Genomic DNA, 17,007 nt, shown 5'->3' on the forward strand with positions numbered 1-17,007 from the left:
AAAAAAAAAAACAGAGGAGAGTTTAATCTGGAAAAACATTAACTTAGAAGGCATAAGAAATGTGACTGTGGTTTTGTAGTCCAATAATACTGCCTGAACCTCACAGCTGTAACTGAAAAAAGTGGAAGAAATATAAAAAGCAGGTTTATTAACTAAAGGCACAAGAGACCAGAATTCAAGGCTAAGTAAACATATGGAAATTTAAAGGGGGGAAATTCTGGCACTGAGGGAACCACAGAAAACATAAAAACCAAAATAAAAATTTAAACCATCCAAATGCCTAGCTGCAAGTACACTGTGCTTGACTAGGGAAGGACACCAGAGGTACTATAAAATAGCTGATGGAGAACATAAAGAAATATACTTGAGAGAAATATTAACGGTACTGGGGATTGAACCCGGGGCCTTGTGCTTGTGAGGCAAGCACTCTACCAACTAAGCTATACCTCAGTCTTTAAGAGAAATCTTGAAGGGCAGAGTTACATGCAAAAGATCTATTGGGACTGATTAAGTGCATTACCTTACCACAAATAGCTTAGCCAGAAGAAAACCTGATGTGTCACAAAAAAGAGCTCAAAGCTAGCAGAGCAGCTTGAAAGTTAAGAGAATAATCTTAGAAGCAAAGAACCACAGAGAGGAGACCCATTTCTAACTAAATAATTTGTTGACCAAGAATTTTCACAGGCCAGAGGTCCAAAGGGAAAGACAATGAAATATAACAGACATTTTCTGACCACTATAAAATTAAATGGGTATCAATTTCTAAAAAAACCTAAATGTTAAATTGTTGATTTCCAAACAACCCATCAAACAAGAATTAACAGAGAAAAATATAAAATATTTTATACAATATATATAATATATTATATATAGTTTTATATTAAATGTTAATATATATTTATATGTATTTATATATTTATTATGTATAAATTTGTAATAAATTTTATTTATATATAAATATTTTATATAACATATAATAAGAAAAAGAAAACATAAAAGTCTATGGATTATAGCTATAGCTGTACTTAAAAGGGAAATTAATAGCATTAAAAGCATACATAAGAAAAAGACAAATGTTCCAAATAAATGATCTAAATTTCCTTCTTAAAACCTACAAAAGATGACCATGAAATCAAACCACAGAAAAATAGAAAGAAATAATAAAAGATAAAGAGCAGAAACCAGTGGAAAAGAAAACAGAAAATTGAGAAAACTCAATAAAACTGACAGTTGATTCTTTGAAAGGATCAATAACTTGATAAACATCTAGTCACTTGGAAAAAAAAGAAAAAACAAAAATTATGAATATCAACAGTGAAAGAAGAAACATAACTATGAGTAATAGAGACATTAAAAGATAAAGTAATACTTGGAACCACTTTGGGCTCATAAATTCAATGACTTACATAAAATGGACAAATTCCTTGAAATATACCGACCAAATCTCACTCAAAGAAAAAGAGAACCTGAACAATGGTTATGTTTATGTTTATATATTAACATATATATGTGTGTATATATAATGTGATGTGTATGTGTGTTTATAAAATATATATAAATTGAATCTAAATTAAACCCAGCACCTTGCATATATATGCTAGGTAAATGATCTACCACTGAGCCATAATCCCAGGCCGGTATATATTTATTTTAAAAGGTGAATACATGGTTTAATATCTTACAAAACCAACAATGTAAACAAGCAAAAAAAACTCTTCAGGCTCAGATGAACTTCACTACTGAATTATGTAGAACATTTTAAGGAAGAAGTAATACAAATTCTATATTCTTCAAAAAAAATAACAGAAGCTGAAATCTTGCAAACTCATTTCCAACAAATAAATGACAGGACAAGGAAATGAATAACACTGATGAACCTGTGTAAAAATGTCTTCAATAAAATTTTAGCAAATCTAAATCTAAATGTATGCATATAATTTATGTGCGTATGCATGTATATATCTTGATATATATACATATATACACATACATATACATACAAATATATACATATAAATACATATATATATACACATACATATATATACAAACACATATGTGATGTGGTGCTGGGGATTGAGACCAGGGGCACTTTATCACTGAGCTATATCCCCACATCTTTTTATTTTTTATTTTGAGACAGGATCTTGCTAAATTGCTGAGGCTGGTCTTGAATTTATGATTCTCCTGCTTCAGCTTCCTGAGTTGCCGGGTTTACAGGCATATGCCATGGAACCTGGCTAAATCCAACACTACTGTAAAAGGCTACTGCATCATGACCAAGTGGACTAATTCCCGAAATGCCAACTGGCTTACTCTAAAATACATTGGTCAATGTAATTCACCATACAAGCAAGTAAAAATGAAAGATTATATTCATATCATCATCTCAATAGATGCAGATAAAGCATGTGACAAAATTCAATATCAATTTAAAAAACATGCAAAATTAAAACACCTCTTAACAAAGCAGGAATAGAAGAAAACTTTCTATATCCTATAAAAGACATCTATAAGAAATATTCATCATATTTACTGGTCAAAGAATAAACCATTTTCCCCTAGGACCAGATCTGTTATCACTTTTGCTTAACATTTTACCAAAAAGAGCAATTTCACTGAAGCAAAGAAAAAAATAACAAGTACAAAGATTGGAAAGAAAGACAACTCAATTAAAAAAAACTGGGCAAAATATTTGACTAGGTGTATTTGACTAGCAATGTCAGGCAAGTAAGCACATGAAAATCTGTTCATCCATCTTTGGAGAAATTCAAACTATAAGACTCTATACTCACTAGAATAGATTAAAAAAAAAAAACTTAATGACAATACCAAGAGTTAGCAATAATATGGAGTAACTAGAACTCCCATACATTGCTGGAGGGAAATTTATCACAACCACTTTAGAAAAACATCTGTCAATTCTTACCAAACTAAATGTACACATACCATGATATCTCACAATCCCACGCCTAGGAATTTACCTAAGAGAACTGAAAACATAGGGGCTTGTAACTTGAATATTCACAATTGTCTCAAACTGAAATAATGCAATGGTTATCAATAGGTAAATTAATAAACCAATTGTGAAACAGTCATACCATGAAATATTACTAAGTTATATTCCATGTTGGTCTAAATATATCAAAAGAGATTCCACAGTCATGTATAACTGAAAAGAACAAATAAAAAATTTTAAAATAAAGGAATACTAATTAATAACAAGAAAACAAAGGAGTGAGCTACTGATACAGTGACACAAGCCAGTTTCAAAAGATTTATGAAGAAGCCTGAAAGAATACAGACTATATCATTGCATTTACATAAAATTCCAGAAAAGACCAAACAATAGTGATAGAAAGCAGATCAGTGACTGCCAAGATGGGATAGAAGGAGGACTCTAATACCAAAAAGACATGAGGCAACTTTTTGGAGTGCTGAAAATGTACCAAAACCTGGAGGTTATATGAGTAATAAATTCTTTTTCCCCCTTTTTAAATTTTTATTTTTACAGACTGCATTTTGATTCGTTGTACACAAATGGAGTAAAACTTTTCATTTCTATGGTTGTACACAATGTAGATTCACACCATTCGTGTAATCATACATGTATGATTACTTCCCCTACCCTTTGCGTCCCATTTCCCTCTACACAATCCAAAGTTCCTCCATTCTTCTCTTGCACTCCCTGCCACCACCTCCTGTTGTTATATATCATTATCCACTTATCAGAGAAAACATTTGGCCTTTGGTTTTTTGGGCTTGGCTTATTTCACTTAGCATGATATTCTCCAACTGCATCCATTTACCAGCAAATGCCATAATTTTATTCTTCTTTATGGCTGAGTAATTTTCCATTGTGCATATATATACCACAGTTTCTTTATCCATTCATCCATTGAAGGGCATCTAGGTTGGGTCCACAATCTAGCTACTGTGAATTGAGCAGCTATGAATATTGATGTGGCTACTTTACTGTAATATGCTGATTTTAAATCCTTTGGGTATAAATCGAGGAGTAGGATAACTGGGTCAAATGGTGGGTCCATTCCTAGTTTTCTGAGGAATCGCCATACTGCTTTCTAGAATGATTGCACCAATTTGCAACTCCTTTTCCCACACATCCACGCCAACACTTATTATTGCTTGTGTTCTTGATAATAGTCATTCTAATTAGAGTTAGATGAAACTTAGGATGGTTTTAATTTGCATTTCTCTAATTACTAGAGATAATTAACATTTTTTCATATATTTGTTGATTACCTGTACATCTTCTTCTGTGAAGTGTCTGCCCAGTTACTTAACCCATTTATTGATGGGGTTCTTTGTATTTTGGGTATAAAGGTTTTTAAGTTCTTCATAAATTTTGAAGATTAGTGCTCTGTCTGAAGAGTGTGTGGTTAAGATTTTCTCCCACTCTGTAGGCTATCTTTTCACATTATTGACTGTTTCCTTTGCTGAGAAAAAGTTTTTTAGTTTGAATCCATCCCATCTATTGATTCTTGCTTTTATTTCTTACACTCTGAGAGTCTTGTTAAGGAAGTCTGGTCCAAAACCAACATGATGAAGATTTGGGCCTACTTTTTATTCTATTTGGTGAAGGGTCTCAGGTCTAATTCCTAAATCCTTGATTCATTTCAAGTTGAGTTTTTATACAGGGTGAGAGATAGGGGTTTAATTTCATTTTACTGCATATGGATTTCCAGTTTTGCCAGCACCATTTGTTAAAGAGGCTATCTTTTCTCCATTGTATATTTTTGGCACTTTTGTCTATATGATTGTATTTAGGTGTGTTCATCTCTGTCTTCTACTCTGTACCATTGGTCTGCCAGTCTATTTTGGTGCCAATACCATATGCCATTTTTGTTACTACTGCTCTAACAGTAGAGTTTAAGATCTGGTATTGTGATACTTCCTATATCACTCTTCTTGCCCAGGATTGCTTTGGCTTTTCTGGGTCTTTTGTTCTTCCAGATGAATTTCATGATTGCTTTCTCTAATTCTATGAAAAATGTCATTGGGATTTTAATTAGAATTGTGTTAAATCTGTATAACACCTTTGGAAGTATGGATATTTTGATAATATTAATTTTGCCTATCCAAGAAAATGGGAAATCTTTTCATCTTCTAAGGTTTTCTTTAATTTTTTTCTTTAGTGTTCTATAGTTTTTATTGTAGAGATCTTTCACCTGTTTGGTTAGATTGATTCCCAAGTATTTTATTTTTTTTTTGAGGCTATTGTGAATGTAGTAAGTTTCCTAATTTCTTTTTCAGAGGACTCATCACTTATGAATAGAAACACTGTAGCAAATTCTTAAAACATTGAGTTTTATTATAAATAAATTACACTTAGATTAAAAAAAAAAACACAAAGTGAACAGGGAGGGTTACATAATTGGCTTCACTCTGTTTTGAGAGAAATGGATTAAACCTGAGCAAGTATGAAAGTAGAGAGATGGGTTAGGAAAGTTCCATGATGATGCAGTGAGAGATTTTAATGTAGACTAGGGCAGTGGTAGTAGCAAAGGAAAGAAGTGTACACAATCAAGTTTTATTCTGAAAGGAGAATCAATAGGATTTGGACGTTGAGAGTAAAGAGAAAGATATCTAGAGATCATTACTTTTATGGCTAAAGCTAGGTAGGTAGTAGCTAAATGAGGAAGAATTTAAGCTAAAGGGTTTTGGAGGAAACCAAAGCTTGGCTTTAGATGTTAAATTTGTTAAGTTTGAGAGGTCTATGGAATATCTATGTCAAAAGTGAATAAACATTTAGGACCTCAGAGAGAAAGTTTGGGTAGAGTCCTCACATAGGTATTAAATTTAAACCAAGACACAAGAAATAAAAGACCTCAGAACCAAGACCTGAAAAAGAGAAAAATAATGAGTAAAGGAATCTGCAAAAAAACTGAATCAAACCAAAATGAACTTTAAAAGCCAAACAGCAAAAAACCAAAACAAAACAAAACAACAACAACAACAACAAAAACAAAAGCAACAAGAAAACAAACAGTAAAAAGTAGAAGCTCGAGAAATAACAGAAAAATCAAGATTAGTAACATGGAAGCTAAAATGAAAGATTTTTAAGGAGTAGTCCACTGTGTCCATTTCTGCTAAGTCACTCAGGAAGATGAGGATAGGAAAGTGCCCATGGTATAAATTGAGATATGAACAAAAGACAAGGAAAAGGAGAAAGCCTATGTACCACTCTCTTCTGGAAAGTTGAACTGTGAAATTTTAGCAGAAAACAAAGCAATAGCCAGAAGAATATTTGTAGTAAAAGAAGGATTTGGGATATGTAGTCTTTTTAGGATGGATGACATTAAAGAACACTTATAGACAGATGGACATGATATAGTAGATAAAGCAGAATTAATGATACTATATAGAAGAAATGAAGTCCTTAAAAATCCCTTTATAATCTTTAAAAAGACAGTAATAGATATTTGTTATTATCTGTGAGAATTAAGAGTCATTTCGTTTTAAGGTTTCATTATATTTGATTTAATTTATATTCTAACACAGAATAGTATAAATATGCACTAAGAATACATGAGTTATTAGATGGACTAATGAAATAGTTTTTATTTTTTCAGGCTGAGGCAGGAAGATCACAACCAAGGTCAGCCTTAGCAATTTAGCAAGAACTTAAGCAACTTAGGGAGACCCTAAACAATTTAGTTCTTTTACATTTAGTGTTAATGATTGATTTACTGAAGCTTAAATTCTTTTTTTTTTTTTTTTTTTTTTTTTTTTTGGCGGTGCTGGGGCTCGAACCCAGGGCCTCATGCTTGCAAGGCAAGCACTCTACCGACTGAGCTATCTCCCCAGCCCCGACCCTAAACAATTTAGTGAGACTGTCTCAAAAAAGGAATGGGAATGTAGCTCAGGGTGAAGTGCCTCTGGGTTTGAGCCCTAGTATCCCTCAAACACAAACACAAACACAGACACACACACACACACACACAGACTGGGAAAAGATATCTCCTATACATATAAGTGAAGAAAGAATCAGAAAAACCTCACAAATTTTCTTTCTTTCTCTTTTTGTTTTTAAGGTACTAGAGATTGAACCCAGGGACTCTCCACTGAGCTGTATGCCCAACCCTTTTTATTTTTTTATTCTGAGATAGTACCTCACTAAGTTGCCCAGGCTGGCCTCAAACTTGTGATTCTTTGGCCTCAGCCTCCCAAGTAGCTGGGATTATATTCACTTCCACACCTGGAAGAATTTGCAAATCTTTAAGGAAAAGGTGTATAAAACATTAGAAATACCCACTAACGCTCTAAAAGGCATTAAAAAAAAAAAAAACCAAAGTGCCAAAAAAATTATAAAAAGCCAAAAATAACAATGAAATATTACTTCAAATTCATATTGACCAAAAAACCAAAGTGACAATGCCAAGTGTCAGGGATTGAACTCAGGGGCACTTGAGCACTGAGCCACATCCCCAGCTCAGCATCTGAAATTCTAACACACAACTGGCAGAAAAATAAACTGGTATGAATGGCAAAGCTATAGACATCTTCATAAATATATGCTTATGTGCATCAGTATCCATGTAAAATGACATCAGAACAGCAATTTTAAAATGGGCAAAAAATGAAAACACTATAAAACATCCATCAACATGGACATATGAAAAATATATTCCACATACATGTTACACACAAAAGGATAACTTACTCTTTTACCCTTTCATGTATTTCTCTTCCACATTTCTCATTACATTCTTCAGTGAGATACCCAAGTAATGTCAGGGCTTCTCTCTCTCTAAACATCCCCTGGCCCAAATTCAGTCTCCATATCCCATAAGAATCTACACCCTAAAAATATCTTTGGAACCTTGCATCTTATTTCGTTTCCAGTACTCTTTAATTTGGGCCCTCCTCATTTGTCACCTAAATAAATATATATTTTAGATATAAGTATATTTATATTTAAATACTTATATTTTAAGTTTAAATATAAGGTTGTCTTTGCCTTTGGTTCTATCCCCATTGCAAACTGATACTCCACATTCTTCAGAGCTATTATTTTCAAAGCAGTGTGACCATATAAATCCATTCCTTTTGAATAAAACATGTAAAAATAATGGTTACAATTTACCAAGCACCTACTACACCTCAGAACTTATCTCATTTAATTTCATTATGTTGTAAAGTAGGTGGTGTTGTACCTATATTATGAATCTCAGAAAAGGGTAATTTACCCAAATTCACATAGTTTTTAAGTGAACAAGCCAAGATTCAATTTCAGGGACTTTAGAGAGCCAAGTCTTTGCTTTTAATCACTGCATTATTCTGCATCAATTCCTAAGCATGCCACATAAATTCTAAATGATCTGATCTTGGCCTACTCATAGACTTAACTGCCTTCCTGTCCTCCGGCATAATTAGCCCTTAGTGGCACATATTACCAATCTACTCTTTCCTTTTTCCTTAACACACCTGTTTTATTCAGGATGAAAATATGCTCAGCTAAAACCTATTCTTCCTGTCCTTCCTCGAAGCTGACATTATCACTCACACAGTTCTGATGAAAGGGATGTAAGTAGAAATCTCTAGGTGGGGCTTCTGGGAAAACTTAAAAGGAGACAAAGTCAGTTGGCATGCAACTTTTGCCCATCCCATACCCACTTGCTTCCTGATGGATCAGCCCTCTTGCAGCTCTGAGATACATATGTAAGCATAAAAGTCTCATACTTTAGAAGACCAAATATATAATTAGAAGGAGCCTAGAACTGTGATGACATCTCCCACTTCAGGACTGCTTACCTGTGGGGTTGGTGTGTTTCCCTGCCATGCTTTCTTACCCATTGTTAATCACTGTCATAACTAACACATAGCCGAAATTGAGGCCTTACTGATCAACTTGTCATTTCCTTGATATAGCATGATTTGGCACATGTTTGTAGAGGCCTACAATTAAGATTCTTCAGTAAAGCACTCCCTTTAATTTTTAAAAGAAAAACAGACCTATTCCAGCTTTAACTAGAGTGGTTTTAAATAGTTTATCAGTTTTATATATTTTATATTTACATAAGCTTTTGTTTGAAGAGATCTACCTTCAAAGATGGATTGAAAAGCACTGGTCTACGGCATAGCTTGACTATTATTTAAATTTCTCAAAATTCTATCTTTGTATTAAGTTGAATAATCACAAATCTCAAACAAATTCACTATGCAAAGTTTATCTATGAAATTATGCTTATATTTCATTCTCAGCTTTCGCCCAGAAACAATATGTGGAAAAGTATCTGAATATCTGTGAATCTAGAACGTGGCATAATGTGCATCATTTGAGTTCTTAAACAAAGGTTCCAGTGGCAAATTTTGCATGTCACTAAGGACCAGAAAACAGTGTTTTTACTGAGAAACTAATATACTTAAATAGCACTAGGGTAAGGTATTTTCTTTTTAAGCTTAGCTGATAACTAGTTAAGTTTTTTGTTCAATATCTGTGGTTTTCTACAGCTGACATCTTCTTTATTTCTTAGTGTCTATCTTTTGACATTTTAGTTAACTATTTTTTGTTGATTGTGCTATACGCATAGTAAAAGTTGTCCCCAATTCATTTTTAAGAGTAGGCAATTTATTAAAAATATGTGCGTGTGAGTGCGTGTGTATTCCTAATGGAAAAGAAATATTACTCTTCTAATAAGACCAATAAAACCCATATGTGCAGATAGTCTTTATTTTATTTTATTTTTTTGATACTGGGGATTAAACCCAGGGTGCTTTACCACTGAGCTACATCTTCAGCCCTTTCAAATTTTTATTCTGAGATAGCAACTCACTGAGTTGCTTAGGGACTCACTGAGTTGCTAAGGCTGGCCTCAAACATGCAATCCTCCAGACTCAGCCTCCTAAATTACTGGGATTACAGGCATGCACCACCATGCCTACCTAGCCTTTAACTGATCTTTACTGCAGTGTTAAGTATTTTTTAAAATCCAAGTTACTGTAATAAAACTAAAAGTGTTTTGTAAGAGGCAAATTTCCAGGGCCCTTAGAATCTCTGCATGTTATTGCTGAATACGCCAAGGATGCAGGCCTTTATCACTCTTTAATTGCTATTCTCAAGACTACATTTGCAGTAACATCCTCCCCCCAAAAGTGAGCTTATACTCATTTACTGAAACTGAAAAAATAGAGTTGATAATTTGTTAGGATATTTTGTAAGCAAATATTCCATTGTTTTTGCATTTCACTTATATAAAATCACAAATTTTATTTTGAAAAAATTAAGATGTTAGTTTAACTGTTTATAATCATGAAATAATCTATAAGATAAAAAAATGTAAGGTTAAAATGCTTCCTACTAATGAATGAATGAGTTAATCATTAGGGTTTTGTTGTTGCTGTTTGTTCATGTTTTAATTTAAAAGTTTGTTTTAATTTAATTTCCCATTAAGTAAATAATCTGCCTTAGTGTAGTACACATCTATGAGCTGGGGTAGCTGGAGTATGTGAACATGATTTCAAATACTAGCAACAAGTTTAGGGCAAAGAATCCATAGCACTGGTACCAAATCTTATCACTTTGTATTTCTTCACTCCCTCATTGGTCTATTATTTTAAAAAGACTTTATACTTACTAATTCCTTAATTTAAATGGTAAAATGAGTTACAATATTAAGATTAAACCCTCAAAGAGACTTTCTAGTGAGCAGGAAAAGCATGGAATAACCAGGGATATTCCAGTGAAAAATCCAGAAAAAGCAGAAAGACTGGATGTTTAACCAAGCCATTATTCAACATGTCAATGGAAGTCATGAGAACATTTTATTTAGATCTCAAATATGATGAATGCAAATCATCAAAATGATGGCATTCAAAATTGAGTTAATAAAGGGTATTTACCACATGGGTTGATTGTAGAGCTTAGTGAAGCAGCTCCAGTGGAAAGGCCGCCTTTTGAAACTGCTGAAGCCACAGAAGGTGTAGGAGATGAAGTTGGTGTAGTAGAGGAAGCTGTTGAAGATGGCAATCGTTCTCCAGAATCCATATCTATGAGAGGGGGAAAAATACTGATTCTCAGTATTATAATTCTCAGATAATTCTCAAAATTATTCAAAAGAATGAAGCCTATTTAAACCCTTTTGCTTTTTAAACCATAAATTTATAAATATATATTCTACATAAAATATGAAAAAAATACTTCAATGTCTTAAAAATGCTCATGTTGAGGCTAAATTTCACAGTGTGGGAGTGTTGGAAAGTTGGGTCTGCAAGAGGTGATTATGTTCTTAAGAGGAATTGATGCCTTTTCTTGTGGGACTGGGAAGAAGTGAGTGAGTTGTTAATTCCTTGGGAATGGACTATTTCTTTGGAGAGGTATAAAGGGAAGCAACTCTACATAGTTAGCTCAACCCTTCTGATTTTGAACTTCCCTGACTTCAGAACTGTGAGATAAATAAATCTCTTTTCTTTATAAATCGTCCAATCTCAGATAATCTGTTTTAGTGATAGAAAACTAAACTACACTAAATTGGTAAATGCCAATTAATAAAAGAAGTTTAAATTGTTTTTCTTGTGTGTGTCTATGTGTCACAGGTTCTCACTCCAGCTAGTCTCTGACTTGTGGGCTCAAGTGATCCTCCAACCTCAACTTCCCAAGTAACTGGGACTACAACAAGGCCACTAAACCTGGCTGGAAATAAATTTAATTTTAGTGCACTAAATCATCTTATAATAGATTTTTCAGAGTTTTCTTATGTCCAAAAATTTAATAGTGCTTTAAATGTAGTAATTTTACACAAATGTGTGATGCCACAAACTTAGGAAAGTTAATGTTATATTCTTATTCTTAAAGCATCTTATCATCTATTCAATTACAATATAATTCCTGTATTATCTTAAAAAAATCAAGAAAATATCATGTTTAAATGGAGTACATTCTTGTCTTCTAAATCTAGATAGCAATATACTTGTTGGTCTTAAGTGTCCAAGAACCTGGCATGGTAGTCTCCAATACAAGTCCAATATAAGTCTCCAATATAAGTCTCCACTCCTCCCAGCAGAATTAAAAAAAAAAAAAAAAAAAGAAAAAGAAAGAAAAAAGAAGAAGAAGAAAATATATTTTTAGTTTTTATTGGAGTCAAGTTTTAATGAGATTTCAAAATGGACTTAGTTAACCATTTATAATGAAGAAACCACTTTTAAGCATGTTTATTACTTTGCTCAGCTAGTGTGTACACAATCTTACATGGTTTTATTATAAAAGTAGATGTTGATATTAAAACTCCACAATATAGCCTGGCATAGTGATGCATGCCTATCAGTTCAGTAAATCAGGAGGCTAAAGCAGTAGGATCCCAACTTAGGGAGGCCATGTTTCAAAAATTAAAAAAAAAAAAAAAAAAAAAAAAAAAAAAAACCAGGATATAGGAAAAATGATCTACATGTTATATGGATTTACTCAATAATTAAACATTGACCTTGTCTTATTTTAAAGTAGTTCTTGTGGGACTGCTAGTTAGTTTTCGAGAGACAGTTGTTATAAGTGAGCCTGGCCCCTCCCTGCTCTCTGGGTTCCTGTCCTGACATGTAATCTCTCACTTTTGTACATGTTCTCACCATGATACTATCTGTCATGATATGATGGAGACAAGGGGGCCCTTGCCAGAACCAACACCACGCTGTTTAGACATTGAGTTTCCAAAACTATGAACTAAATAAACTTCTTTTAATTATAACATATCTAACATCTAGCATTTTATTATAATAACAGAAAACAAAATACTACAAGGACTAAAGTAAGGAATATTGAGAAGGCAAAATAAGCGGTAAAATACACACAGAGAGACACACTCACAGACACACACATCTTTGGGGATTACTTTTCTTGAAAAGTTATCTATAATATTTATTAATGTTATATAGATCTGTCTACATAATACACAGTATTATGAATTTTGTAATTCTGCTGTGGAGAATCTAGTCTGTAGAAATAAAGAACCAGTAGGTAAAGCAATATATACAAAGTTGATTAATATAACATTGTTTACATAGGAAATAAAACTTAGCCTGATAATTAGGAAGAGTAGAACTGTAGCTAATTGCACATGGTTGAGGGCCTTTTTTAGTTTCGGTAAAGGTGCCATTTTATCTTCTACTATTGGTTCTTTTTGTTCACTGAAGTGAGAAGAGACTTAATCCTTTAAAAACATATGCCTATGCAGCCATTTTCCTCAGCAGTTCAATTATATTCAATATTCACACACAACTATTTTGATTCTAGAAATATATATATTTAGCTAATATGATCTCTTAGGTAGCTAATTATTCTTCATATGTGTAAAGTACCACTCTCTTATAATGGTCATACTTTTTTTTCTTTGCATATTTTAATACGTATTTTTTAGTTCTAGTAAACCAAAATTAGCTCAACTAGTCTATGTTCATCTTATACAAATTCTTACTTTTCATATTATAGACATTAACAAATCCACTGTAGCTTTTGCTATTCTAGAATAAAAATTGTCTTATGCTTGAATTCAAGGATTAGCTTTTCAAATTTTCTTTTTAAGTTAAATATTGCTTCCAGATTTTATTTACTATTGTTGCTGCTAAAGTATAAGTATAGCTCTGAAAGATAATCTCTACTTGAAAGTTAAGGCAATGCTTATGTATGAATAATCCATAAAATAATCATTGGCTTACTACAGTCAAAGAACAAGAGCTAAAGTAACTTGCAACAAGGGAAGGTAAAAGCAGTAAGGGAAAATTTGAGGGGAATAGGATATTTAAATAATATTAACATTTCTCTTCCAAAACATTTATCAAACAAAAAGGGGTAAAGAGTAACTTCACAATGTATAAACTACATCACTATTATCAATATCACATATTTTCTGATGCCCCAAGAAGAGCACATCATCTTTGTAGTATACTTCTCAATAATGTATAACTTCAGTAGAACCCTAAGAAAACATCAGGTAAAAAATTGAAAGACCGCAAACAAAATAAATGAGTAGTATTCATTAGCAGTGTCATGAAGGAAAAGGAGACTGAGGAACAGCCACAGGTTGAAGACTGAGAAGACAGAATCAAATTGATGTTAGGAACCTACATTTGACTTACAACAGAAAAAGAACATTAAGGCATAAATAGGTGAAATTCATTTAAGGTTTACAGTTAGTTAATAGTACTGGGTCAATATTAATTTCTTGATGTCTATAATTTGGATAATTGTCTAATGGCCATATACATTAGTGACATTAGGGAAAATATATGTAAACTCTATTTTTTTGTTACTGTTTTAATTCTAAAATTATTTCAAAGTAAAGAGTAAAAACAAAACAATAATGAAACCCACAAAACTTGCCATATAATAAGCACTCAAAAATTACAAATGCATTGGGGTTAAAGAGTATAAACTTAAATCTTGAAGGAACAAAAACAGATTATCTTGTTTTGGTGAGATATTTGATAATAGTTTTTTGGGGGTGCAAAAACCATGTCATGAGTTTATTAATGATATTATTTCTTTGAATTTTCAATTTCTTCATCAGTAATACGAAGACATATTTGGGAGGATTAAGTAAAATAATGCAGCCAAAGTGCTTAGAATCTAGCATTTAATAGTTGTTAGTGATTGTTTTTAATGAGTAAACATCTGCCTATATAATTACCAATGAGTACAGAAGCAGTAACAGAAAACTTAAGGTATTTTTAAATTAATGCTAATGTAAATATTTAACAGTAATAACTATTTATATGTTATGTATACCTTTTGCCAGATAATTCTGTATTAAGAATTTTAAATGAGGGGCTGGAGGTGTGGCTTAGTGGTAGAGTGCTTGCCTACGATGTTCGAGGCACGGGGTTTGATTCTCAGCACCGCATATAAATAAATGAAAAAAATAAAGGTTCATCAACAACTAAACATATATATACTGAAAAAAAGAATGTAAAATGAATACCTCATAATTGTATAGGTACCAATGTTAAGGTATCTTAAAACTTTCCAAATAAGTTGTACTACAAGTATAAATGAAAAATTAATAAATTAATTTTAAGTTGACAAAATAATTAGCCTGCTGTCATGAGTTATTCATTATTAAAACATAATAAGAATCAGTAAAAATTTAATTTATTCAGATAATTTAAGAAACATACACTTATTAAAATAAAAACCATTCAGGCATTCAGTAGAACCAACTACTTTGACATTTCTATTAGGGTCAGAGCATCCGGATTTGATACCTGTACTCTCACTCTGACCCCATGTGTTAAGATTATCCCTTTTCTTGATATTTAAACATCACCAACCAATTGGTTCTATGTGATCAAAAATCGGCCTAGAAATCAAAAGAGCAAAAAGAACTGAATATAACAATATGATTTTCCCATCCACAACATACTCTCCCTAGAGAAGCATATAAAAGATATATAGGCACATCTTTTAATTTAAGGCTATTCATGAGATTATAGTTTCTAATGTATAATTTTGGAATTTTTTATTGAAAGTTAACCAGTTAAGCTGGGTACAAGTGGTGTGTGTCTGTAGTTCCAACTACTTGGGAAGCTGAAGTAGGTGTTCAAGGGCAGACTGAAATTCCATCTCTTAAAAAATAGAAACAAGGAAAGAAAGAAAAAAGAAAGAACGAAAGAAAGAAGAAAGGAAAGAAAGAAGAAAGTTAATCAGAGAGAGAGAGAAAGTTAATCAGTAAGGGTAAAGATTACTACAACTGAAAATTAACACACAACTTTGCCATGTGAAATAAATTTGCTGTGAACAATGGGAGAAAAATGTGCAGAAGATGAAGGGATAGAAACTAATTTGATTCACTGTAGATCTTTTCCATGATTTAAAGCAGTGATTCTAAAACAGGAGTGAACTTTAACACCATTCCTCCCCTACTAATGAACATTTGGAAAACGTTGCTAATTGCATTGAGTAGGTAGAGGCTAGAGATATTGCTAAATACCCTACAATGCACCAGACAGCCCACCCTCAACACAGAAATTATCAAGCCCAAAATGTTAGTAGTGTTAAGAATAAGAAAGACCCATCTAAAGAATCAAAAGTTATACTCAATTACCAAAATTTTCTTTTAAGTTTTAATTGTATATAGCTATTAATAATTTGATTTGACCTGATTTTGATTACCCAAAATCAATAAATGATAAAATCATATTCAGTACATTCTTTGTCAGAATACCACTAAAAGTGTAATACTTTGTATTTTGTTCAAATTGTTTATAATGAATACTGCATGGTATGCAATTAATACACATCATAATGCTCAAACTGGGTGACATGAATTTGGTGTAATTTACTAAAACGATATTATCTGTAACAATCCTAAGACAGACAAAAATCAGAATTTGTGAAAATGAAGAGTACAAAAAGCCTCTTCCTTGCATGAAGACTTTATGTACTATAAAAAATTCAATGATCAGTTGTTAATGATAATATTATTTTCATATATTATCAAATATTCCTTTTTTGGAATCATAGTTTATGAATACTCGCAGCTGGCAGGCATAAACCTGAACAGGTGCAAACAGGGAAGGTAGGACCTGTTGGCTAAGAAATGTATAAACATGATTACTCCCTGTATTTCAGATGCACAAATAATTCAGTAATGAAACTATAAGCTAAAGAGGTCTGGGGTGTAGCTCAGTAGTAGAGCACTTGCCTAGTATGTGCAAGACCTTGGGTTTGATCCCTACCCTGGAGAAAAAAATACAACCTATAAAACAGATTAAAGATTCAGAAATTACTCTTAAAATAGACTTAGAAAGCTAGGTGTGAACAGTTAAAAAAAAAAGAAAGAAAGAAAAAAAGAAAGCTAGGCGTGCTAGTATGCAACTGTGGTGTCAGCTATGTAGGAGGAATGACTTGAGCCCAGGAGTCCAGCATGGGCACACAGTGAAACCCTGACTCTTAAAAAAACAAAATTAAAACAAAAAGAAAAAGAACAGGCATAGATATTTCTCTTAGAAGAGTATTTTTTTAAAAGAATGAGTTTACCAGCTAACAACATCAAAATTTGT

At 32.5% G+C, this 17,007-nt stretch overlaps 1 protein-coding gene across 16 annotated transcripts in view; it reads right to left on the reverse strand.

The window, feature by feature from the left end:
- BAZ2B (bromodomain adjacent to zinc finger domain 2B) overlaps positions 1–16,532 on the reverse strand; it is a 177,669-nt gene extending 161,137 nt beyond the window's left edge. For 10 of the 16 annotated variants that reach the window (XM_079131735.1, XM_079131732.1, XM_079131740.1 and 7 more), the window contains exons 1-2: positions 16,484–16,531; positions 10,864–11,010 (exon numbers count right to left, since the gene is read on the reverse strand). In XM_079131735.1, coding sequence (XP_078987861.1) covers positions 10,864–11,010; positions 16,484–16,496 — 160 coding nt within the window. In that variant the 5' untranslated portion in view covers positions 16,497–16,531. Of the gene's footprint in view, positions 1–10,863; positions 11,011–16,483 lie in introns of all 16 variants that reach the window. The other 6 variants (XM_079131733.1, XM_079131731.1, XM_079131739.1 and 3 more) reach the window with 3 other exon arrangements.
- Positions 16,533–17,007: the final 475 nt, after the last annotated feature.

This window comes from Sciurus vulgaris (genome assembly GCF_902686455.1).
Source record: "Sciurus vulgaris genome assembly, chromosome: 3".
NCBI lineage: Eukaryota > Metazoa > Chordata > Mammalia > Rodentia > Sciuridae > Sciurus > Sciurus vulgaris.